The sequence below is a fragment of the Paracoccidioides brasiliensis genome, assembly GCF_000150735.1.
Source record: "Paracoccidioides brasiliensis Pb18 unplaced genomic scaffold supercont2.3, whole genome shotgun sequence".
In the NCBI taxonomy this organism is placed as follows: domain Eukaryota; kingdom Fungi; phylum Ascomycota; class Eurotiomycetes; order Onygenales; family Ajellomycetaceae; genus Paracoccidioides; species Paracoccidioides brasiliensis.
In genome coordinates this window covers 2948963-2974694 of record NW_011371360.1, presented here as the reverse complement: position 1 = coordinate 2974694, position 25732 = coordinate 2948963, and the positions used below count along the sequence as shown (strand labels likewise).

The window sequence follows — 25732 nt, the reverse complement described above, 5'->3', positions numbered from 1 at the left end:
TCTAGCGCTTTTCTCTTCTTCTGCGCCCACAGCGGGGGGTCGTCCTTCTCCAAGCCTATACTAGTGGACGTCCGTGGATTTTGGCGACAGAATGACTTGCAAACTGGACGTCGCAAAGAAGAGAGCTATTTTGCCGATTGCTAAGAACCCAAGAAAACTAAAACTCAACTAACTACAGACTATTTATTGTCGTTGACTGCGCTTCCGTGGTTGGATATCTCCGTCTTCATGTTGAATGGTTCGAAGGTAGCTTGGCGGTATAATTATTTTGTTGATCCTCGCGTTGGCTGATAAGGAAATATATAAACACAAAACACAACCTTGGGAAAAAAAAAAAAAAAAAAAAGGGGGGCACGCTGGGTAGTCTGCTGCTCACAGCACCATTCGTCAATAATGCACATGGGCTCATCCCAGCTCAGGGACCGTGCTGATGCTGAGGATGACCTGATGCAGGGAAGATCGGCTTGTGAGATGCCGATGTAACTCTCCTAGGACTGCGCAGGTAACCATATTTCCCGCACACACCACCTTCTCTTATGTTCGGAGGAGATGAAGTAGCAGTAGCATTTGTAGTCATGAGCATGGATGCAGCAGCAAAACAACGGGAGATTTCCAAGAACCCAGGGCGAGAACACTGAGATGTGACTTCTCAGGTTTCTCGTTCGACAGGCCCTTTATCGCAGAATAACTACTCAGGGGGTCAATAGGAGTTGGGCCAGGAATTCATCCCGAAATCCTTCCTTGGTGGAATGGAGCTTTTGCCCCTTAAAACGGCTAAGCGTGGAGCGTTCCTTGAGGCCAACGTCCTGCGACCCACGGCCTTGTGGCACCCAGCTAGGCCCGTTGAGATGTAGCGGCTCTCTGCAGCGAAACCAGGCACCGCCTGGCAGGGTTAGTTAGCCTCTTAACTATTAACTAACTTTTTGGTGGATGGATGAGGTAATTGGGATGTGGAGTAACTAGTTATGTATTACAGTCGTTAACTTCCTGGAGTGCGGCACATAAGGGGACGACAGCTTTAGGGGTAGGTTGAAGGTTGGTTGGGAGGAGATCCTCTAACTGGAACCTGTGGGGGAGGGTTTTGGAAGCTAAGAATGCTCTTAAAGGGGGTTTGGTTGGTACGGATGGTATTGCCATTACACCCGCACCCGTTATCAAGTGCTCTCTGGTGGTCATACAGCTTGTTGTTGGTCATCTTCCATTATTATTCTCATTATCATCATCATCCTCCTCATGTTCTTCATCCTCCTCAAATAACATCTATCCCACGTCACACAGAGACAACCGAAATGATATATAACTAATTCATACATGTGGACGTATTTGTCATAGTTCATTGTTAACTACCCCCTACATGAACTCTCTAACAGCAAAATCGGTCATCAACCTCCAGTCCAAGCAGCAAACAAGCTCTAAAATCCATTCTCTCCATTTCATTTCCTCAAGTCCTCCTAGATTTATCATTTCGCCTACTATTGTTGTCTGCCATACCCTCTGCTTCGTTAACTTTTCATATAGGCCCTTCTGGTCAAGAGCAAGCTGATTATTTGCCTCCTTTGTCTCAGCCCTTCAGTTGTTCAATCTAAATACCCACCACCTGAAAAGAACATCCACATCGCAGCGTGAACATCCCGAAGCCAGTGGGATATATCACTGCTTAAAACAAGGCATAGCTGGGATTTCGCAATTCTTGGGTCATATGAGTTATTCAGGATCCGTTAGCAATGGCGGCGGATCTGGATGCGGGCGAGGTATTGGCAGTGATCAAATGCTCCAAGTGCAATGCGAGCGTCGGGATATCTGAAATGGGTGATCATACGTGCTCCAGACCTTCGCAACAACGTATGTGTATCCTGCTATCATATCTGCCTATAGCCAATGCGCGTAGCGCTTCTCTGCGTGTTAATTGAGTGAATGCTGAACAGCTGTGCAGTTACTCCACCTCCAGACCAAGACAGTCATAACCCCTTTAGGGGCCCTACATATACCGCGGGCTTCAATCGCGAGGGCAAGTCGGGAAGACTTGGTCCGCCACCACGAATTAACCCTTTCGCAGCTAGTGAGTTCTTCACAACGGCAAATGCCTCAGGCCTCAACTTTCTGACTTTGATTAGACCATCATTTTAAACACAGAGATCTTCTCACCCCTGCCAACAGTGATGGCACCCCATCTCTCTCTCCCTTGCCTCTTAAACGCAGCCAAACAACTCCAATATCACCAGCGCCTGAACCCGCTAATGAAGATGACTCGTATACCTGTGTTCGATCACATACTGTAGCCGGGTCCGGCATGAGGTCGGGACCCGGGATCTGGACGCCTGCCACAGGTGGTGTTTTCACGAGAATGCCATTTGAAAATAGCCCGGATCGTATTGAAGATGATGCTATAAGTGAGTATTGTAACAATAATCTATCGATTTTACGAAGTCCTGCTCCCGACGCTTCCGAGAATCGGTGTCGCCCACGATCAACAAATAGACATCGAAGAGAAGTGTCGATAGATAACAAGAGCATCCTTCGAATGTCAACAGCAAACTCGCGGTTTGGAGATTCTGGCCTTGGTCCTTACTCACCAAGGAATTTATCTATTGGTGGACGTAATGTGATGGATGAAGTACCTCCACTCCCTACGGGGCCCATCAAGAGTTTTACCCCAGGGCCATGCGACGCAATTCCGTCCTCGTATCGTTTTGAAAGTAAAGAGGACTTCGAAAAGGATCGTGTTACAGGGGCCAGCCCTCCGAAGAATCAACAAAAGAAGGGCGTGTTTGGAAGTTCCGATTTCGGTCTGCCTTCACAACCAAAACTTCCCAGAAATCCGGAAGATGGCACCATCCTTCGGCAGCCTTCGAATGCCACCACCAACTCTACCACCTCCTCGAGGAGTTTCAGATATGTTGTTCAAGAGAAGGGTATAGCTAACAAACCAGAATATGGGCCCTCAATGTCCCCGACACATGAGTATCGAATTGATCAAGACTTTTCTGTCTCTAACTTTGCGCGAGACCTCGGGCTAAGTCATAGCACACATCCATCAATCTCTTCAACTGGAACCACGCTTTCAGATATGACTAGTGGGAGCTCTCACTCTACAAGACCTTCCGAAGTGTCAAACGAGACGTCGCCACTGAAATCTGCCTCAGGAAATTTATCTTCGTGGGATAGCTCAACACTTGACTTGGAACCCAGTCGCCCAGATGATCTGTTTGGGGATGGTGTGGATTCTCCAACCGATCCGTCTTTCCAAAACGGGCACTTGTTATCAATGATCTGGGAAACGGACCGATCCAATGGCTCTGGCTCAAAGCTAAGATCAGGTTTACCTCCTGAACCGACAGTAAATGATGCAAGATCTCCCCCGACACAAGCTCTCACTCGCAATGCCACACGGACTCCTACAGGCCGCAGAAACAGGTGTCGAGGATGCCAGCAAATCATTGTTGGGAAGTCCATATCATCTGCAGACGGCCGGTTGACGGGCCGGTGGCACAAAGCCTGCTTTGTCTGCTACACATGTCGCTCCCCCTTCCAAACTGCCGATTTTTACGTCCTCGACAACCTCCCTTACTGTGCTCAACACTACCATGAATTGAACGGCTCGCTCTGTGGCGCCTGCAACACTGGCATCGAAGGACAGTGCCTGGAAACGGAAGAGGAAACAGATAATTTAGGAGGGGGAACACGAAAAAAGTACCATCCGGATTGCTTCAAATGTCGAACGTGCTCTATGGTGTTGCGGGGCGATTATTTCGAATGGAATGGCATTCCATATTGCGAGCAGGATGGACGGTGTGCTGCATCTGCGACGTATCCGCCTCAACCCTCACATATGATGCCACCGGAGGGAGGGTCGGGCTATAATAGATGGCCATCCCACTCTCCAGCGGGGGGATATCCTGGAGGATACGGACCAGGACCCGGAGCTGGTCCAAGAAATGGGCCAGGCGGGAGTACTGGAATGCGATATCCATCATCGAACTCGAACCTGAGAGTTCCCCCGCAGGGCATGACGTATAATGGTCGACGATACCCTGAGCGGAGGACGACCAAGTTGATGATGATATAACACCAAGTCCGCTCCTTCCACTCGACAACGTATATTTGATTCTAGTATTGATCAGGTTGACGACATGGGCGAGATACAAATCAACCCTTGTTTTCTATGGCTTTATAGTTTTCTTTTATTTTTGTGTTTGTTTAAAAAGTTCTTCCCTATTCCATCCACTTTTTGCTAAGGCATGGCATGGTGTGGCATTTGAAGTCTTCCTTTTGTTTTGACATACGACCGCCTAGTTATTGCACCGTTTCTGTATACACTTGACTCCCTCCTGAATATTTGATACCATTCACACACCTACATGTTTCTGTTTGCTTGTCTTCCCTTTCTAAATATATACCCATTTTACCTTCCTTTTGCTGTTTTTGGGCCATCTTGACTCCGCGTTTTGTCACCCCCCTCCGTTTCTTTCTCTAGATGCCCTTCCTCTTCTTTTCTCCCTCATATTTTTTTCAGCCAGCACCATTAACTTATGTCTCCATACCCAACCTAAATGTCTTTTCAATCCCAGAATGCCTCTCCGGTGTTTCATCCATCCATCATTCCTCAGGAAACGCTCTCTAATTCATGTACATACATAACTTGTTCACAATACGGGTCTATCATTTAGGTGTGGCTAGCTGTGTTTGCATCTAATTTACATACATTAAGCCCTACATTCATCCTTCTGTTTCATTTCAAAAAACTTCACACCTCTACTCTCTACATGTGATGACTCAACCAAATCATAGGTTATAGCACCCATATTCACAGTATTCGATCATGAACCTCCAAAAGCATTGGTTTCTCTGTTTGATATCCATATACTGTAAAATTCACAAGGACTCCTTTGATAGAAATAGGCGTGAGGAAAGTATTTTTTTTATTTTATTTTTTTTATATATATATATATTCTGATCATATCTGATCATAGGAGGAGTGAGACAATTCTCATTCCTTACTTCTTTCAATGTTTCAGTCAGAATCCCACCCTTACCTTAGAATTTTGACAGTAAAAGGCCGTCCGCGATAGCCAACATTGATTTGGCTCAGGTTCAGAAAAGAGTTCAAACCAAGAATGAAACGATTCCATTGCTATCTCGCCCCCATTTTCCTCTTCGAACCAAAAAAACCTTCAATAGGAGTGGGGATTGTCAGGCACACATGTATTTTTTAGGTGAGCGGTAACTTTCACATTCTTCATGTTGAGCTTCGCACTACAGGTTTCCAAGGATCTCCTGAGGACTCCTTACGTTACCCCTCCTCGACGAAATAACTATTGACGTTTCAACAACCTACCTGCATGCTAACCGGATGACTGCGGCTGCTGTTGTTCAAGCAAAACCCCGAAAATGAGCAACCATAACTTGCCCGCCTGGTCCAAACGCTCATTCGATGAATGAGTCAGAAAGATAGATAGACACATTGCGCAAGATCGCTGCAGGCACAAGATGTAATGCATGAAGACTAACTCTAATTTCAGCGCCACGATCCAAGCAATCCAACCAAGGCTCAACGTTGACTAAAACAGGCACCTCCGGTTGTTAGTAAACTGACCGCTATTTGCTTCCTCGGACATTCGAACATAAACTCCCCTTGTGGCCCCTTTCAAGTTATTAATTGACTTTCCATCAGAGTCCTCGTCATCTGTGTGCTAATACCAATGAACACAACGTTAATGGACAACTGTGCTCAACCTCCAAACACAAAACGTAATTCTCTAGATCTATCCCCACTGGCCACCTGAAGGTTAGGGTTAAGTTCTGTGAACATGTCAACGGCAAGTGGAAAACGCAACAGTAATCTGAAGTTTTAGAGAGATATACTTTGATCATGCTATTCTTTTCGTTGCCTGTTATTTGTTGGGCGTCAGGAGGATCTTAAATCTGCAGTTCGCTTATAGAAGGGCTCTCCCACCTACATTGTACAGTAATTACCTAGCATGGAACAGGGACAAATATTCGTACGCCCCGCGTATCGCCCTACATACAGCCAGAGTGCAGAATATTGGAATCGGCTATGTAGCGGATAATGTATGTATGTATGCTCTTGAATCTGCACGTATGATCTATGTATACAAACAGGATCCTGATCCCCGATCCTCTTGAACAAAACCCAAAGCCGCAGGGTTTCTGCCTTAAGAACGAGGCTGTCAGTAACTACTGTCGACAGAGAACTGTTGCAGCCAGTTCCCAAATAAGTCCCCGAATTGCCAATGCCTTGGCGAGAATAGGAGGGTTGCCAATCTGATGTTATCGAAGGTGGGGGGGAGGGGGAATTCGTCTTGGAACAGAGGACTTCGGGAGCCCGTGTGTGGAGTTCTCTGATGATGATTTTGAGAAGATACGATTATTGTCTGAGAGTAACTAGTTAGCAGAGAGCCACCCCTTTTTCTTCTTCTTCTTCTTCTTCTTCTTCTTCTTCTTTTTGGGAGGAAGAAAAGGAAACGAATCTGTTTGGTAGCAGCAAGATAGGCGACCCACGGAAGCGGCGGTATCTTGACCAGTTAAAGAACAGCTTTGGGGAATGCCACAGACAAAGAGAGGAACGGTTGAATTCGGGGGGGGGGGGGTTGGGGGTTGTAATTTTTTACATATGATATGCTGCAGAAGAGGCATATGTTGACCTACATTATGCTGCATAAATCCACATCTCATCTCCCTCCGCTCTGCTCCACAGCCAACAAACAATCCTTGACAAAAGATTCCGCTGTATACGTACAAGGGTATATGTAAGTAGGTTGTATTAGCGGTGGGTTGGAGCCCCACACCGCAGATACAGAACTTCCGGCATCCGATCCCGGTGCCTGGCGCCGGGCTACAAAAACATCTCCCATCCCCCTACCCCGGTTCGTTCTCCTCCCTCCAACCCAACCAACTTTAACTTCGTTCGATCCCATCCGGCTATTCTTCCACCTCAACTCTCTGAAACCTTTCGATCACTCTCAAGGAAGTGATCCATCAATACCGCCAAAACGTTTTCCAATCTCCTGCCCTCGTAAGTTCCCGTCGGGCCATGTTTAACTTGCCTCTTTACCTGCCCCCCTAAGCCGTTTCACTTTCACACACGCTCTCTTTCTGGTTACATTGAATATAATTGCCACTGTTCTCTAGTTCAACCTTTTTCCTCGTTGGAATGGAATTGCTCATATTTTGTTAGGTCGCACCACCCGTTCAACGGAAGCCGACGCTCGTCCGCTCGTGGAGGAGCATCGGATTCACCATTCGTTCGATAAATTAACCTAGGTCTCTTGACTGCCAATTGAAGCGAGAGAATTTTAAATTTCTTGTTCAGTTACACGCCCAATTCTTCTCAATTCCCTTCCGACACACTCGCGCCAATTTTCCGTGTTAGACAAGTCAAGATGGCTCCCCATGCCCAAGAGAACGCCAACGGCTCCTTGAACGGGTCGGTGCAGACGTGCAAGCCCTCCCTTTTCTCCGTCGACTCTCCAAATGTTGTTTACTCGGATGAGGAGATCAAAACGAGGTATGTATACCGCACTACTGCCGTCACTCGTGGTGCAGATGGTACGTATGTTGCCTCTCCCAAGGAGTCTGCCTATGACTTCAAGGTTGACCGCAAGGTCGGCAAGGTCGGCATGATGCTTGTTGGCTGGGGTGGAAACAACGGTACCACCGTTACGGCTGGTATACTTGCCAACCGTCGTGGTCTCGTTTGGGAGACGCGCGAGGGCAAGCGTACCGCGAACTACTACGGCTCCGTCATCATGGGTTCCACCGTCAAGCTGGGTACCGATCCGGAAACCGCTTCGGACGTCAACATTCCCTTCCACGACATGTTGCCCATGGTCCATCCCAATGACCTGGTCATTGGAGGTTGGGACATCAGTGGCATGAACCTCGCTGATGCCATGGACCGCGCTCAAGTTCTTGAGCCGTCCCTGAAGCAGCTGGTTCGCAAAGATATGGCTAAGATGAAGCCACTGCCAAGTATTTACTATCCCGATTTCATCGCTGCCAATCAGGAGGATCGTGCCGACAACGTCGTTGAGGGCTCCAAGGCCTCGTGGGCTCACATCGAGAAAATCCGGCAGGATATTCGGTAAGTCGTCGTCCTCCACCTCCCTGGTATACAGGAAGACATATACCTGATTGTCTATGCTACAGTGAATTCAAGTCTGCGAATGGATTGGATAAGGTCGTCATTATGTGGACCGCCAATACTGAGCGTTATGCAGACATTATCCCCGGCGTGAATGACACCCCGGAGAACCTCCTCCAGGCCATCAAGGACGGCCATGAGGAAGTTTCTCCCTCAACCGTTTTCGCGGTTGCGTCCATCTTGGAAAATGCTCCCTTCATCAATGGCTCTCCACAGAACACCTTTGTTCCCGGAGCTGTCAAGCTTGCTGAGCAACACGAAGCCTTCATTGGTGGAGATGACTTCAAATCAGGCCAGACCAAGATGAAGTCCAGCCTTGTCGATTTTTTGATCAACGCTGGAATCAAGCTTACTTCCATAGCAAGCTACAACCACCTGGGTAACAACGATGGCAAGAACTTGAGTTCCCACAAGCAATTCCGCTCCAAGGAAATCTCCAAGTCCAACGTCGTGGACGATATGGTTGCCGCCAACTCCATTCTGTATAAGAAGGATGAACACCCAAATCATACCGTGGTAATCAAGTATATGCCAGCTGTCGGAGACAACAAGCGTGCACTTGACGAGTACTACGCTGAGATCTTTATGGGAGGCCACCAGACCATCAGCATGTTCAACGTTTGCGAGGACTCCCTTCTCGCCTCTCCGCTGATCATCGACTTGGTCATCATCGCCGAACTCATGACTCGTGTTACCTGGAAACCCGCCGATGGCGGTAAGTACAAGGGCTTCCACAGCGTTCTCAGCGTTCTGAGCTATATGCTTAAGGTAATAAACAAACACTTTCCTTTTCATCTCTATATCGAGACTTTTGGATAAATTAAATGGCCTTTTTAAACTAACTTTCCTGTTCCAGGCCCCAATGACCCCACCAGGAACTCCAGTGGTAAACTCTTTGAGCAAGCAGCGCGCCGCTATCACCAACATCTTCCGTGCCTGCGTTGGCTTGCAGCCAGAGTCTGATATGACTCTTGAGCATAAGCTTATTTAAGCCGTATCGTATCCCTGTGCCGTAAAGGCCGTTATCCAGCCGCTTAACCAACCACCAAGTTGCATATTATCCCGCTTTTTTTTAAATGATGATAAGATAAATTGCTCTAGGAAGAGAGGGATATGGTCTTTTATTTAATTGGGGAAGAGGGTGTGGGCCGTGGTCCATGGTCAGATTGAATTAGTCTTCTTCATTTTATTTTTTTTTTCTTTATGCTGCTCAGCAGCTTTTTAATAACTTCTTCCTGTTTATCGTGGTTCCTTCGAGGTCATGTATAAACATCCACGCTCCTTTAGCTAGTAACTAAGCTTAGTATACTTGGTATGCCCAACTGCTGCAAGGACAGACTTGTTTAGCAATGCGCCAGCTTTTCCTACGATAAGAGAAACTGGCTTCAAGATGTTTATCCTATTTGTTTCGTAGTCCACACCGTGGTGAAGGAAAATTGCCTTGAAGAGAATACTAAGAGGCCGAGGAAAGATGAGGGTGTTGCCTGGGAGTAATACTTACGGGTATAGATGATTTATTTTTCTTGCTGATTCCCTGTGAGGTGGTTGACAATTTCTGAAGTAGTATTAATTATTGACAGTTTAGAATTGTGGAGGCAGCACTTTTAAGATGCTCGACACGAGATTCAACGGAAATTTAGTCAAGCATGAAAAAGCTAGGAGTAACAAAGGGAGTCACAGATAGGGGAAATTACAGAACTTGAAGATGAAGTTGAACCAAAAAAAAAAAATAAATAAATAAATAAATAAAATAAATAAAATAAAATATCAGGAGCCTCCGCAGCCTTTCCCAAGAGATGATATTTGAAGTTCACGGAATAACTAAGCTCTCAATTCTACTGTATTGTTCACCATCTATATAGCTTTTCTAACCTCCAGTTATTAGTTTTACATCAATATAGCTCTTTTATTTGTCCTCAAATACTTTCCCTCTATTGTACAATGTGTATTTTACATGATTCAATCACCACATCATGATGGCAGCAACGCCACCCATCACCGCTGCGAACTGATCCAACCTCGCATTATTGATCAAAGCAGCACCTCCTGTGAAAGCGCCTGTGGGATTTGAGGTCATTGTAGCAGGTAAGTCCATCGCAGTCACGCTCGTCGCAGGTACACTCGTCGCAGGTGCGCCCATCGCAGGTCCGCCCATCGCAGTTGCGCCCATCGTAGTTTTGCTCATCGCAGGCCCACTGCAATGCCAGTGATCGCCGTGTGGTGTGCAACCGACGGATCCAGGTGGGCTCGGGCCTGGGTCTTTATGACTTGAAGTCTTGTGACCATTATGATGGTGCATGGTTGTGGTTGTGTTTTTGGTGGAATGGTGATGCGTAGTGGCAGGGCCACTGCAATGCCTGGTGTTCAATGTCTAGTTAACATGTCTGCAATAAATGATATACCCGGTATCTTTCCTTGGGAAAAGGGGAAATTACCAGTGGTCGACATGCAGCGTGCAGCCTACGGACTCTGTCGGACTAGGAGCCGGGGTGCGAGAAGTCCTCGTTGAGTGTTTGCTTGTGGTGCGGGGGCTGTCGCAGTGCCTTAAAGTAGCAGATTATTATAGATTGAGAAGGTTAGTCATATACATTATTAAATGGAATATGAAAACACATGCTAGCTTTGCTTTATTTGAGATAAGGAACCCAGATATCTCAACATGTCCTGCGAAGGGGCTGGAAGATTGGAACGTAATAAAGGCGAATATGAGCATACCAGTGATCACCATGTGGCGTACAGCCGATTGACTCCGGAGGCGAAGGTCCTGGATCTTCATGTCCGCGAGCTAAGCACAGAGAGGAAGAGAGGAGGGACAGGGAGAACAGGGCGAACGTGGCGTACTTCATATTCCAGTCTCTTCCTTCGTAGTCGAGAGAAATTGTATATAAGTGAATTGATGTCAAGATGCTATATGCCCTTCTGGAGAGGAAAAAAAATCCACGCTAATGATAAAATTGAGGTGAAAGGTGAAATTCTGGATGCTGTCCGCCCTTTTTATAATCAAGCAAGTTGCTCTGCGCTACCATTGATTGTCATGTAGCAGGTTATTTTCGCTGTTTCTCGAATTCTCGAATCCATGAGGGATAAACCAGTGAATAACGACCTAGCCATGTTCAGCAGCAGGATTGAAAACAGAGTCAACGTGTCGGGTTGGTTTCGATACCTTGGTATCCAAAATGCAGCGTATGGACTTCATCCCGCGCCCAAGGAACTCCTACATCCTTGGAACGGATTCCCTACAGCCCAAGAAGGGATGCAACTAGGGTAGCTCAGAGATAGGTTCAGACAGTAGTCGGAAACATCGGATGAACATTCTGAACCTCACGATGCTTGTGCTCTGAGTAGATAGATCGTATTCACACCGATGAAGGACGAAGCAAGTCGGAAGATAAAACAGCAGGACACCAACGCACTGCCAGCAGCAAAATCGTTTAACAGATTACATCATTGCTGTAAACGGTGGATTTTGCGGCTTGAATGGCAATTTGGGCAGTCCACCAAGGTCGATGTATTCGAACGCTTAGCCACCGTTAACACATCACACATCAACATCGTAGTTGTAACCTGGGATTTTGCAGCTTGAATGGCAATTTGGGCAGTCCACCAAGGTCGATATATTCCAACGCTTGGTCCACCGTTAACACGTTACACCATTGCTGTAAACTGTGGATTTTGCAGTTTGAATGGCAATTTGGGGTGTCCACAAGGTCAATAATATATTCCCAACGCTGGGCCACCAACAAGGTCCGCAGAAGTGGGACAAGTACCTCTACCTAGACATGTAGGTGAGCAGGCACAGCGAGTATCTAAACACACCCGAATACTCAAGAACGGAGGGAAATCTCCAGAAAGTCGTAGAGGAGGGGAAATAGGCGGACGTGAAGGTGTAGCTTCTTTGTTGCTGAGTACCTTGAGGCATCGCCCTCGTTAAACTCAATATCCTGTGAGTTTGAATGGAGGGGTATATTAAGTTGAGCATCTGAGAAAGGACGCAACAGATGAATATGAAAGAATATATATGCACTTTTGATGGGAGAGACTTTGATGCTGGTTCTGTGGCTGCTGGCAAAACTGCAATAATTATGATCGGTTGGGGGAGGTTGATGGTTAATCGGAAAATTGTCACGATTCGGCGATTTCAGCTCATCATCCCACACCAAGATCCGCGATCTAAGCGCCGGCTTTAGCAAATGAGGTCACAACCACCGCCCGTTTTGTGTCTGCATGTCTGGAGGGACTATTACAACATAAAAGAAGGATCTCGAAATATTCAATACATTGATGTCATATCAACATATTAACCGAACATTCCATTCCATATAGTTACATAGGATTGCTTTTCCAGACCATGATGCCGAAAGCAAAATACCAAAAGACCATAGATGCATAGTGAACGACCCTTAGTCCAATTGTCAACAAACCCCACAAGTGGAAGCTAGGAGACATTGCTGCATGATTGTTTATATCGAAACTGCCGCTTACAGCCTCGCAGACCCGATTACTGCTGTCCTGTTTTCTATTTTTACCGTCGACATATAATCCTCTCCCACCGAAATGCAGAAGAGAAAGGGGTGTCACGGCGCGATAGCAAAAAGCTTTACTGCCTCATATCGACAACACACCGAATGCAATCTCCCTGCTTCATTTCCTCGAAGGCCTTGTTTATGCCATCGAGTTTTTCACGATGAGTGATAAATTCGTCCACCTTCAGCTTGCCAGTCATGTATTCGTCGACCAACGCGGGAAGCTGACTGCGACCTTTTATGCCTCCAAACGCACAACCTTTCCATACACGTCCGGTAACAAGTTGGAATGCTTCGAAAATGGAAGATCGCCTTATTAGTTTTGTCCCGTGCCTCTGTGCTTGACCTGGAAAGGAACTGAATACTCACGTCTGGTAGAGATTTCTTGACCTGCTGCAGCAACGCCGATTATGATACTTTGACCCCATCCCTTGTGGCAAGCTTCAAGGGCAGCACGCATCACACCAACATTGCCCGTACAGTCAAAGGTATAATCACATCCACCATCAGTCATCTCAATGAGCTCCTCCTGGATACTCTTCCCACCAAGCTTCGTTGGGTTGACAAAGTCCGTGGCCCCGAACTTCCTGGCCCAAGATTCCTTCTTGTCATTAACATCGACGACGACGATCTTGCCCGCCTTGTTCTTCACTGCACCCTGAATTACGGACAAGCCAACGCATCCAGCACCAAACACAGCCACGCTTGAGCCTTCCTCTACTTTAGCGGTAACAACTACCGCGCCGTAGCCAGTGGTGATACCGCACCCGAGTAGACACGTCCGGTCCATTGGAGCTTTGTCAGCGATAGCTACAACGGAGATATCTGCAACAACCGTGTATTGAGAGAAAGTGGAAGTGCCCATGAAGTGTAGCAGTTGTTTGCCGCGGCAGGTGAATCGGGAAGTGCCATCAGGCATAACGCCTTTTCCTTGAGTGGCTCTGATCTTTCCACACAAATTCGTCTTGCCGGACTTGCAGAATTTGCATTCTTTACATTCAGGTGTGCTATTGATATGCAGTTAGAAGCTGTACTCTAGCCATCACTGGCGCGGGGCGAGTCGTCGGCCCTACGAAACGTGGTTTAGAAACGAAGGGAGGCATATCATACTAGAGCGCAACTACGTGGTCACCAGGTTTTACAGAGGTCACGCCCTCGCCGACAGACTCGACAATACCCGCACCCTCATGGCCCAGGATGATGGGGAATGCTCCCTCAGGATCCTTTCCGGAAAGAGTATATGCATCTATATATAAATTTGTACCGGTGAGCTAGGATTTTATAATGACGTGGTTTGGCTGATAATCATCCACAAAGGAGGGATCACAGAGAGACACCATCCTACCTGTATGACAAACACCAGTATAATATATTTCGATGCGGACCTCGTGGGCCTTTGGGGGAGCAACCTGGATATCCTCGATGACAAGGTCCTTGCTGGCCTCCCACGCGACCGCAGCCTATTTTCGCTGCTCAGTATATGTCTGGCATCATTCCTAAATACAGAAAATCCCGTAATTCGACCTGGGAACTTCATCACAAATTCGGTTGATTCGAGGAAAAGGGATTTCGTGGATTCGGGTTCTTCTTACTTTACATGTGATAGTCTATTGCTTTCCCGCTCATGGAGCAAAAAAGTTAACATGCGATATCTTGGTGTGATTGGCAGTGCCAAAACAATTAAGCAAGCAGAGAAAAGACAAAATAAGAACTATTACTGACCTTTCCAACCGTGCTAGGCATTGTGAATAGGTATCTGTCTGGTGGGAGAGAAGGTGATGTCGAAATAGGCTATGCTCTGGTAATATCTCGGCAAGAGAGCAATTCTAGAAAGATGGAGAGGGAGAGAGAGCAAGGCGCGAGGGAATGTGGACGGAGATATTAAAATATGATGGTAGAAGTAAAATTAGTGGACAGATAGTTGGAATGAGGAGATGCAGATAAACAAAAAAAAAAAAGAAAAAAAGAAAAAAATTGTGCTAAGGAGAATCAAAGAATATCTATCCTTGTTGTTGGATGATGGGGTGACATCCGAGAGATGAGGAGGACGTGGGCTTAGAGGTGGATCGTTGCCGTAACTAACTAATGAGGGGTTGTATCGCCCGGTATTGAGAGATGCTCTTCTCTTTAATTTCGCGGGAGAAAATGTATAGATACACACAATTACATAGCAACCACCTGTCACGTAGAGCCAGCCAGATAAAATTCTGTAATAATGATGCTAATAGGGTAAATATATGGGGCTTGGACGGGGTAGTCGGGGAACAGTTTGTTTTTCCCCTCACGGCAAGTTTCAAATGTCTGTGAGATATACATCACGATGAGCCGAGAATCAATTTTATTCTAGAAATATAATCCACTATTGGACACTACTATTGGACACTGATAGCGCTCTATTCTATTGAAAGGGGAGAAGGGAAATCTCTTAAGGTCTCTCCATTGCTAAAAGAGTAGTTTGTCATTGATCTATTCAACTTCAATTTTGCTGTAATTGTCTCTCGTTTTCCCGTATCGCAACCACCGCTAAGTACATTACGATCCCAACCCACCAAGTCACTTTATATGGTGCATTAAAGGACTTGATATGGGAGGAAGTCCCATTGAACAGCTCCCAATAATAGTCCCTTCCAGGATCTACGAGCCATAAATCACAAGCATGGAGAAGATATAGATCATATATCAGTGGCAATCGAAAAAAAAAAAAAAAATAGTGCAAATGTGATAAATTTGATATGAAAGCAAAACCGCTGAGCAGTTTTAAGATTCAAGAGGATATCATTCCCTAATTCACCGTTCTTCAGTTCCGTAGGAGAATTTCGCTCCAATGTACTTCTCCTCTAACGTGTGCGGCGCTTTTGCCGTGCCCCTATTCTTGCCCAATTCTATAATCTGCTTAAGCACCCGCTTCAGGGCAATGATTCCATCCGTGCTTATTTCTGTGAAATGAAAATCGGTTAGTTGCTATATCGCATCATAATTCATGCAAAGAAGAAACAAGGAAACAAGAAAGAAAAGCATTAAAGAGTCTGGCATCACTCGCGATAATGGGTAACAATCCTCGGAGCAAAAACATCCACCCCTTCCTTCTTCGCAATCCGCTCGAATTCCTCCCCAGACACCCCAGCCATGTTCAAATCCAACCAAACCATATTCGTCTCTTGGGCTAGACCGGGCATAACAGACCCTCCCAACGCAATCCATTCCTTCTCCAGCTCCCTCGCCACCGCATTGGCCCGCAACATAGGCTCACCGGCAAGAAACACCTCATCAATAGCAATGCACGCAGGCGCCGTGAGGATACCGACCTGTCTCATCGCGCCGCCCAGCGCCTTGCGAAGATGGCGGGCACGCGCGATGATCTCTGGCGACTTAGACACCAGGATAGAGCCAGCAGGTGCGCCTAGAGATTTCGAGAAACACATGCTGACAGTGTCGACATGCGAACAGTATTCACGGAGCAGAGTTTTTGCAACCTCCGCTGCCTCTGCGGGTGGCAGGTTGGCGCTTGAGGGTGGGTAGCATGCATTCCATAACCGGGCGCCATCCATGTGTAGTTTTATGCCATTTCTCCGGGCATACTCTGATATTCGCTTGACTTCAGGTACGGGAGTGATGGTCCCACCATGTGTATTTTCCAATGCAATCACTCTAGTTGGTGCATAGTGCGGATCGCCGGAGTCGGGCACTATATTAGGGATGATATCTTCCAGAGACATATATAGCTGCTGTTTCGGTTGGCAATTGCCCTTAGGAGAACCGGGCATCACAGGTATCAAATGCGCCTGCGAAAAGATAGAAGACATGCCACACTCATGCTCGAAGATGTGACTATGCCGGCCACAAACGACGGAGTATGGTGGCTGTTGCAAGAGAGCGCGTAGAGCTAATTGATTGCCCATTGTCCCCGTAGAGACAAAAAGAGCATTCCCCATCCCTGTCAACTCCCCGACGTAAGCCTCTAGAGAGTTGGTGGGCCCGTCTTGGAAGAAGGTGTCGTCCCCAAAGCGCGGGGCTTGGGTGATAGTTGATGCGAGCATGCGGCTGCTTGGGAGTGTGACGGTGTCGCCTATTATTAGCATATTAGGATGTAGCTTAAATGCCCGATATATATACATGTAGACTCACTTCGGAAGTCATGAGTTGCAGCGCGAGCGCTCTGGTTTACTGTCTCAATTAATGTCTGTGAAGTCATGGTGCTGAGAGATCTAGCTGTCCCCAATGGTGGCAAGGTGGAGGGGAACTGCTTCGAAGAAATTGGGTTACCCAATGGAACTAAGAGCCGCTGCGGGCAGTAAATAAATGATCTGTGCATCTATATAACTGTTAAAAAAATAGCTACCTGAAATGTGTAGTGTTGAGTTGTCTGACGACTGACGAAAAGGGGGTACGTGCACTGCTAGAGCGACTAATTTTCTGTGCGGAGTGGAATATTTCTGGGGATTCCACTGATCACCATCAAAGCTAACAGTCCAATGTTGCTGTGCTGTTGCTGTGCTGTAGTCAGTCTGCTTGATCAAAAATGCTCCATATTGCGGGTATAGATGTAGGATCTTGTGGAGTGATTTTATCTATCCGCATTCACGCGGCTGAAAGCATTAGTTAGTTAAACTACTTATGTTACCAAGCCCGCTGCTTGTCAAATGAAATCCATTTCATCACACGACAACGAGATTTGCTAGCTTTTGCTCCTATACATGTTGTGCGAGCGATTGTACCTTATGGAATATACTTTCGTGAAGGCAGTCGTCACCGCGTAGACGGGATATGCCCAAAGGATAGAAAGCTGTATTTTACATTATACCCATATTGACGAGGGAGGATATATACGGAGTCACTGAAGAGAGGGGTAAATTAGATAACCAAAAGCGACAAGGATAAAAGGGAAAGGATATTTGTATCCAACGCCATAAACCGGACACTATTTCCTCGTGTCAGAGTGTTCATGTATGCGGAAATATTTACTGGGCCGTATAAAAAAAAGCATGAAATATCCCCAAAAACCGAAATCTACCGAATCAGCTGTTCTCGTATCCTATGTCCCGTCCATGTCCTTGCTTTCCCCGAAATACAAACTTGACGTAGATCGGTCCCATGCCATCCTCATGATGATGAATGGGGGTTCTTTCCAGGAGGCGAAAAAAGATCCATCGGTTAAGATGCCTGAAATGGTATATCATTGAAACAGACAAAGAGGTAAATCGTACAAACAACCATACAGTCCAGTTCCTCCAGCCAACCAGCCAGCCCAGCTAGCTGCCAATGAAAATTCTTGTTTCATGGAAATTGAAATCCACAATCATTGCAGAAAGGCCGTTGACAACAAAAGAGTTCCCTGACGAGCAATAAGGGAACCAAAAGGCGATGACAATCGTCCCATCAGAACCCCCTTCACAATGACTGCTTCAAACCCCAAGTCTAAATGGCCGTTTCTTTCAAATGATATTATTTCCCAGGTAGTTGGCCCGACTGCATCATCTGAGCGTTCTGCTCCTGGAAGCGCTGGTTGATGCGCTCGGAGCCCTTCATGAACTTGTCGAAGCAGCGGTTGACGCAGCCTTGTTCGCGGCTGATGAGGGATTTCGTTGTGAAATCATTGACGCAGTCTTCGAAGCAGCGCTGGACGATGTTCGAGTATACCTAATGAAAAGAGAAAGAGATGTCAGGAGGAGAGAAATGATGGGTTTGGAGGAGGAGTTCCCGCGGCTATGTGACAAGGCAAATAGGGGGTTTTGTGGGTGGATTGTACCGTCATGAACTCCTTCATCTGCTTCCTTTCCATCCGATTGGCCAGCTCACGCTGTTCGCTGGCATTTAGACTGAATATATATTAAGTGTTTCCGTGGGAACACTTTTATGTCAGTCCATCCGTTCCGTAATAGATAAGAGACATCATCTCAGACAAACGGGAGAGAAGATATCTGGCAGATTGTGGTATGGCTATGAATGAGACGTACGAGTCCATGACGTGAGTGGGAATAACTAAAGATCCTCCTCTATGCTCCTCAAGATAGAAAGGCCCCGGAGGAATGTAAACGGAAAGAAATAATTAGTGATATGTGTTGTGCCTCTGTTCTGCGGCAGACCTTTAACACGGAGTTATATATATATATATATATACAGGGATCCCAGTTTCTTGCGTCTCGAAGCTGGGATATTGTTTTTCCGGTGGGCAGTTAGCTTCAAAGTCACATGATATGACGACACTACTGCCCTTGTGTAACGTAACGTAGAAGGCGCCACAGCCTGCGGTGACGTCATATGGCTCAATGATGATAGTAGTTGGCGGGCTTGGATAACAACTAAAAGAAGAGCAATATTGTCTATAACTAGAGATATTGGGGGTGTGCAGTTGAAACATTGGGTTATAAGATGTAGCAGAGAAAATATTGAGTATGGTAAAACATTTCAACGTGGACCTCTCTCATTAAAACTAGTTATAATGCCCAACACTTCTATGCTCAATAGATAACTAGTTGGTGATTTTATCCTTCTGACTAATTAATTCTAATTCTAACTTTCTAAATCTAACCTTTAATTATAATTCTAATCTAATCTAACTCTAATCTACCTAACCCTGCTCTTGAGGGCGGTAGTTATCAGTATCATTATTATAAAGAAATAATATCAAATTTATAATAAGAAAGGAAAGGAAAATGAAACATCAAAGATTTTAGCTGTCAAGTTCAATATAAGTTTCATTCTACCAAGGTGGGCTGAAAAGTCAGTTCATTTAATTGTTCTGAAACTGATGCTTCGGAATCAATGACACACTCACATATGTCATCAAGATACAGTTGCAACTATTCTCAGATATAAAACAGCCACGCTGTCCCAGTCCTATATTTAATTTAATTAGTGGTTGTTGAGCGTAGATAATTTAGGTTTAAATCTGGTGATTTGGTGTTTACCATCAGTTGGGTGGTTCGCTCAGTGGGGAACCACATTGTGTATTACTGGCAAACTCGTTCCAGACCAGAGGGGAGAATAGCTAGCTAGTTACCACCTAGTCAGATCGAAATCGTTTGCCACTGTGGAGGAAGGTATGTGTCATCACCAAGGGCTGCCGTCGATGGTCTTGGAGAAAAAAGGTGCCTGGGTGCATAATAATAATATGTCATCGTTTATTCTTAACTACTATAACCCGTGGTATTTTATTGTGTTTCTGGTTCATGACATGAGAGATATATATGTAAGGGACAAACGGCTTAAATCTTCTGGGGAAACTAATTCCCCGGTCGGAAAGCAAGAGAAAAACATCCATGGATACACAAATTTCCTCGTGCAGGGTTGATGATAAACGTACATTCAGTATTACTTGCCCCGTAGACTCTTCAGCTGAAGATGAAGATGATGATGGACTTGGTCTGTTCGGCCGAAACGTCTTCCCTTTGGAGGGAGTTGATCATGATGAGGAGTGGTGCAGGACGTTGTTGTTACTCCAGGAGGACGGAGGAATAAAACCCTGCTACGGGGGGTCTGGTCTTCATATATGTATTTTTGTTGAAGTGTTGAATGAAATGGGGAACTGCCGTTCCAGGGATCTTACTGGGTCAGCCCAGGTCAGCTAAAAGGCGAATTAAGACAGGCAGTAATACAGGCAACAGAAACATGGAATATGGAGCCTACCCCTGCGAATAATTAATTAATCAATTCAATTAACCAATCAGCAGCCCATCAAGGAGGGACTGTTGTCTGTCACAATATTCTTATAATTATTATTTAACTCCATATTCCATTCTGAAGGCTGCGCAGGCGGAGTGTAGGTATAGCCACGTGACCTAACGGTCTTGGTCGACGCAAGGCTCCATTTTATTTCCAGGAGGAGAAGTGTATCTTATCTATCTAATCAACTACTACTGCCTATCAAGCACCTCGATCTCTGGCGACTCTATGGATGAGATAGTTAGCTCAGACATTGCAATATTGACGACAGTGGCTTGGTTTTCCTCCCAGGAGTCAGGGCTCAACTCCCAGGTATCTCTGCCCGTAGCCAATCTCTAGGTAACTAACTAACTTAACCTGCTCTGTCAGCAGACCCTGCGTAGTCAGCAGCTGCCTCTTGGAAAGCTTTCGCCCTTTACGTCCTCGTCTCCCATTCTCACCCATCTGCATTTCAACGACATCCCTCACTGCTCTACCTACCTCCCACTCATTATCGTCCTCATGGGCGGCATGGCCCTATCGATTCACTGATCCAGATTCTTTGCTCCCGGCCTGCACTATTCTTATCCCGTTCCTGGCCCCGAGTCCTTGCCCTGCGTGAATGTCAGTGGCTGGCTGGTGGCCAGCGCCTATGGTAACCGCCTAGTTAAAAAGTCCTGGACGTCAACATACGTTCCGCTTTAAATACACCCAGCCCAACCAACCCTCACGCCTACACCCCCCCCATAACAAACGCCCAGCCAGCCTATCCGCGACCGGACCTTTTGGACGAAACGTTTCTCTATCGTCGGTGGCCCTTCGCGCTCTCTTCCTCTTCGCATCCCAAGCTCAGCTCCTCAACTGCAGCGATCCCTTTCGGATTCTCAACCAGCCGTCACTCTTCGCCCCCATATGCGTTTGTTTTGTTTGCCGGCCCGCTTCGACCTATTGTAGAGTCGCTCCCTACCTTCTCGTTTCTTGCCTTTGTTCTCGTTCCTCGTCCTCGTCACCTGGTTTCCTATCTTGATCTTCACAATCCGCTTGACTTCTCCAGTGTCCGTTGTTCTTTTGGGACCCTATATATCTATCACCCTTTTGATATAGACGTTCTCTCGAAGACATTTGGCGGCCCTGGGACATCTTACGACTACAATACCGCGACGTGCTCATCCTGAATCCTATCTGTATTGTCGTCAAGGCAAACCGTTGTGTGTGGTTATCATCAACCCATAATGGTTGCCGGCAATTCTCAACAAGTGCCCAGGGAATCTCCTCGTGACGTTACACGATCAACTGTACATCATCAACAGGGAGGACCCCAGGGTGCGGTGTCCCCATTATCGAAACGGGATTTGACTTCATGGTGGAAGCAGTTTGTACGAAACACTAAGAAGGATGAGGTAGCCCCAGGTAAAAATTAATTACTCTCCTTCTAGTCCCATCCTCGTTTTCCCCAAAGATACCTATGAGCCATCCCTTGCTTGCCACAGCATACACCAATAGATGCTGCGAGGCCGAAATCATATGCGTACCTGACTTAAACGCCCTTGATATTCCGATTAATGCATCTAGTGACTAACAGTTGGATTTAACACGTATAGCACCACAATACGGTATTTTCGGAGTACCACTCAATGTTAGCATAAAATATGCAAACGTTGCCATATCCCTCGCCGCGGAAGACAAATCTAGTTTCATATATGGATATGTTCCAATTGTCGTCGCAAAATGTGGTGTGTTTCTCAAGGAGAAAGGTTTGTCTTACCCAGTTCTCGTGTTTTTTGTATGTTTTGATCTAATGGATTTGCTCTGTAGCGACGGATGTTGAAGGGATTTTCCGACTAAGTGGATCCGCTAAACGAATAAAGGATCTGCAAGAAGCCTTTGACTCCCCGGATCGTTTTGGTAAGGGACTTGACTGGACAGGATATACCGTGCATGATGCTGCGAACATACTCCGTCGATACCTGAACCAACTTCCCGAACCAATTGTACCCTTAGACTTCTATGAGTCTTTCCGAGATCCCCTTCGCCGTTACCAAGCACAGGCTGTAGGGGACAGAGATGCTGCGTCTGAAGAGGAAGAAGGTTTTGATCATGCGAAGGCTGTAGCCACGTACCAAGACCTAATTAAAAAGCTTCCTCCTCTTAATAGGCAACTTTTGCTTTACATTCTCGACCTTTTGACGGTTTTTGCATCAAAATCTGAGGTCAACCGTATGACAGCAGCCAACTTGGCGGCTATTTTTCAACCTGGTTTATTGTCTCATCCTGCACATGACATGTCGCCAAAGGAGTATAAATTGAGCCAGGATGTTCTGATATTCCTCATTGAAAATCAGGATAATTTCTTGTTCGGTATGACGGGCACTGCTGCCGATGCACAAACAGTAAAGGCTATGCAGGCTGCAAATGCCCCCAGCACTTCTCGATCCAATATCAGACGGTCCGCCTCGAATGCAAGTGGGGGAGCAGATAGTCTGCGAAAATACGATGTTCTCCGACGAAATATGTCCGTTTCTTCAAAACAGTCGAAGAACTCTCCTGGTAATGCCACAAGTCCTGTGACCCCGAAATCAATGGTTGGAGCAAGCCTAGGCGTACATCGCAGCAACACCGTGCCCTCGAAAAAAGTGGCGGGGCTCTCTCCTAACCACTTTACCCGCCCACGTGACGCATCAGCCCCTGGAACAGGCCATCACTCACCGTCTAATCATTCCGGTCGTCCATCCCAATCTCCCAGCCGAACTCCGCTTCAAGCCGCTAATGCACTTCATGAAACTGCCCCCGATACTTCGTTGCCATCGAACGCAAATCAAGGTTTGGGATTCGTGCCAAATGCGCAATCCCTTCAGGTGTCACTGGATGAACAGGTTCACCTTCAAGAGTATGGCTTGCAACCTTTGACTTCACCTGCAGTTGGGACATCAACGAAGGAAAGGAAGTTATCCGCGTTTTTTAGGTCCACAGCGCCAGACGGCGAGCGCAAGGACGGTAGACAGCCCAACAGGTTGAGGAAAAAACGTCCAATACCTGGAAGCACTAGCGAGAGTGCTAGGAGTTCCAGTCATTCATTGCACCTTGGACAGGAGCTCGCATTGGGAACACTAGTATCACAAGCTGTATCAAGTAAACGGGAGGGTCCGGAGGATCAGTCACAAGTTTCAACTCCGAGAGTCCTGAACCCGACTTCAATTCCTGGGGCCGAAACTACTTCACAGCTAAATTCTGAGGCGAAACCGTCCGTTTCCGTGTCCCCAGAGAACCCCCTGAAGCCTAACAGGTCGAGAACCCCATCAATGCACTCCCGATCATCTGTAACAGACCACTCTGACTTTGATAACCAAGACGACGTTGGTAGGGAAAGGAAAGCGGTTCAGAAAAGACGGAGTTGGAGATATCCTCGTGGCACCAAGCGACATGAACGGTCAGAGCTGAGCATGTCTCCCCCTCCTATCGGATCAAATGCACATGCGGGTTTCAGCAGTAGCTCTGTCGGGAGCTCAAATTGGTCGCCCCAGCAGAACTTACCCAATGAAACTCGCCAGATTAGTACCGAAACCTCAGCAGCTGGAACTGTAGATACCATCGCCAACCAGTCCTTCATGACGCTGCCGACACAAGTCTCTGATATGAGCAACGTCATGCCAACATCAAATCCCAACAATAGCATCAAAGATCTGAGTGAGTCTGAAAGAAAGGGCTTTTTCGGTAAATTTAAAGCCAAAGTTGCAGGTGTGAAGGAAGTAGTGAAGGATCGGGAGGCGGCAAAGGAACGGACGAAAAGCCCTCCGCACTCCGATGGCGAGGATGCGGCTTCGAGAAGTAGTCTGTCAATTTTGCCCAGCAAAGAAGCCGGGGGACGGTCAATGGATGCAACCCGTGAAAACCGCCTTACAGTGAACACAGATTCACAGCAGCCAGCAACTTCAGCTGCTCCTCCTCCTTCCACCCCAGGTCCCCAAACACCTCCCGTTGGTTCCATAGTTTTTCCTGGCTCTTTCCCTGAACCGACAATACCAGAAGAGGCACCCAGAAACCCCGTTCCGGGTGATCCAACGGCCAGCGTTACTGTTCTGCCGAGGGTAGAAGAGGATATACCACAATCCCCGCTGTCCACGACAGAACCCGCCGAAGTCGCAGCACCTGTACAAACTGAACCATGCCAACAGTCTACACTGCCAGAAATAGCACCAACAAATCAACCACAGTCAGAGTCTACTTCCTCTTAATATCTATTTTCATTCATGCCAACAAATGTAATGCATAATTACGAAAGAATGCAGGAAAGATGCCATAAAAGAAGCGCAATACTGCTCTTGTTTATTACCACATGATCAAAGGTATATCAATTCTGGAAGAAATGTCCCCCATGCTCTATCTACAGTTTCTTTTGTCATGCATGCATGCATGCATGTATTTATGTGTGTATGTTTGTTTTGTGTTTTCATACGTTTTATTATGTGTTAATGCCCTAGCAAATGATGAATCTTTCTCATACTTTAATACTTTTGTCCCCTATGTTTTTCTTATCACAATTTTAATCATTTCATTTCCTCCCTATCCTCTTTAACACATCAATATTTTAATCTGGTTAAACTGCTAGATTGGAAATTGAAATATTACGCTTTCTCATTGTCTCAATTGTCTCTCTTTGATATGCTCTTTTTGTAACTTCGTCTACTTTCTTCCCCGCTGTCCACTTCCTGGCCAAATTTAGCATAGTTACTTCCTCCTTCTCAGTCTTCTACTCCGTGTGGTGTCCTATATTGCTTTTAACTTGGTTTGGTCCGACATGACCTTGTTGGGTTTAGCTAGGATTAGAATCTGGATTTGAATCTTGTTTTTATGATTCTTTTCTCTCCTTTATAAAATTTACTTGGATCCGTGTTACCATACCTTATCTATTTTTTCTCTTTCAATTTTTTTCCCCGTTCAACATTATCCTTCTCCCTTTACAATGATATTCCTTCAACAATGCATACCACCTTCCTTTACTGATATTTTGCTGTTTGGCATTATGCGCTTGATCTAGCTTATTTGATATCCCTGTGAACATATTGAACCCTTGGGCACAGCTCCATTTATGAACGACCGTGCTGCCACGCTCTGCCCCCGGGAGCAGTAAGGTGGTGAAACTTGACATGACTTGGCATGGAGCTGCATCTTGCAGCTTTTGATGGACTTCTGCAGTGGAATCGCTGTTATTAGTAGCCAGTGAAAGTCTGTTTGTATTGATAGCTTGTTCTTTACTATCTTTTTCAGAAAAGCAAGTGTTTCATTACCTCTTTTAGCTCGGCTATGGCAAACTGTGATCGGTAGTGGGATGGTCCTTAAGAAAACTAAATAAAAATTGTAATGTTCGGTCTTAAGTCTTATTGGGGCAGGTAAGGCCTATTCTGCACAG

At 46.3% G+C, this 25732-nt stretch overlaps 9 protein-coding genes across 9 annotated transcripts; 4 read left to right on the top strand and 5 right to left on the bottom strand.

Annotated features, from left to right (window-relative positions):
- Positions 1–692: 692 nt before the first annotated feature.
- Positions 693–1195, bottom strand: PADG_03280 (uncharacterized protein; the record flags this gene model as incomplete). The annotated part of the gene is made up of 3 exons (XM_010760508.1): positions 693–883; positions 975–1066; positions 1149–1195. 3 exons carry the CDS (start codon positions 1193–1195, stop codon positions 693–695), a joined length of 330 nt encoding a protein of 109 aa, XP_010758810.1.
- Positions 1196–1724: 529 nt separating this feature from the next.
- On the top strand, positions 1725–4066 carry PADG_03279 (uncharacterized protein; the record flags this gene model as incomplete). The annotated part of the gene is made up of 3 exons (XM_010760507.1): positions 1725–1842; positions 1934–2059; positions 2115–4066. The coding sequence occupies 3 exons, from the start codon at positions 1725–1727 to the stop codon at positions 4064–4066; spliced, it is 2196 nt and encodes a 731-aa protein (XP_010758809.1).
- Positions 4067–7400: 3334 nt separating this feature from the next.
- PADG_03278 (inositol-3-phosphate synthase INO1) lies at positions 7401–9152 on the top strand (the record flags this gene model as incomplete). Its single annotated transcript, XM_010760506.1, has 3 exons — positions 7401–8101; positions 8167–8929; positions 9018–9152. The coding sequence occupies 3 exons, from the start codon at positions 7401–7403 to the stop codon at positions 9150–9152; spliced, it is 1599 nt and encodes a 532-aa protein (XP_010758808.1).
- Positions 9153–10124: 972 nt separating this feature from the next.
- On the bottom strand, positions 10125–11007 carry PADG_03277 (uncharacterized protein; the record flags this gene model as incomplete). Its single annotated transcript, XM_010760030.1, has 3 exons — positions 10125–10518; positions 10597–10704; positions 10877–11007. The coding sequence occupies 3 exons, from the start codon at positions 11005–11007 to the stop codon at positions 10125–10127; spliced, it is 633 nt and encodes a 210-aa protein (XP_010758332.1).
- A 1751-nt stretch (positions 11008–12758) lies between these two features.
- Positions 12759–14427, bottom strand: PADG_03276 (S-(hydroxymethyl)glutathione dehydrogenase; the record flags this gene model as incomplete). Its single annotated transcript, XM_010760029.1, has 5 exons — positions 12759–12976; positions 13054–13691; positions 13795–13930; positions 14030–14144; positions 14407–14427. The coding sequence occupies 5 exons, from the start codon at positions 14425–14427 to the stop codon at positions 12759–12761; spliced, it is 1128 nt and encodes a 375-aa protein (XP_010758331.1).
- A 1044-nt stretch (positions 14428–15471) lies between these two features.
- Positions 15472–16876, bottom strand: PADG_03275 (uncharacterized protein; the record flags this gene model as incomplete). Its single annotated transcript, XM_010760505.1, has 3 exons — positions 15472–15613; positions 15721–16750; positions 16810–16876. The coding sequence occupies 3 exons, from the start codon at positions 16874–16876 to the stop codon at positions 15472–15474; spliced, it is 1239 nt and encodes a 412-aa protein (XP_010758807.1).
- Positions 16877–17666: 790 nt separating this feature from the next.
- On the top strand, positions 17667–17864 carry PADG_11579 (uncharacterized protein; the record flags this gene model as incomplete). The annotated part of the gene is made up of 1 exon (XM_010760734.1): positions 17667–17864. The coding sequence occupies one exon, from the start codon at positions 17667–17669 to the stop codon at positions 17862–17864; it is 198 nt and encodes a 65-aa protein (XP_010759036.1).
- Positions 17865–18126: 262 nt separating this feature from the next.
- Positions 18127–18646, bottom strand: PADG_03274 (mitochondrial import inner membrane translocase subunit tim9; the record flags this gene model as incomplete). The annotated part of the gene is made up of 3 exons (XM_010760504.1): positions 18127–18321; positions 18431–18500; positions 18639–18646. 3 exons carry the CDS (start codon positions 18644–18646, stop codon positions 18127–18129), a joined length of 273 nt encoding a protein of 90 aa, XP_010758806.1.
- A 2911-nt stretch (positions 18647–21557) lies between these two features.
- On the top strand, positions 21558–24557 carry PADG_03273 (uncharacterized protein; the record flags this gene model as incomplete). The annotated part of the gene is made up of 3 exons (XM_010760503.1): positions 21558–21735; positions 21927–22079; positions 22141–24557. The coding sequence occupies 3 exons, from the start codon at positions 21558–21560 to the stop codon at positions 24555–24557; spliced, it is 2748 nt and encodes a 915-aa protein (XP_010758805.1).
- Positions 24558–25732: the final 1175 nt, after the last annotated feature.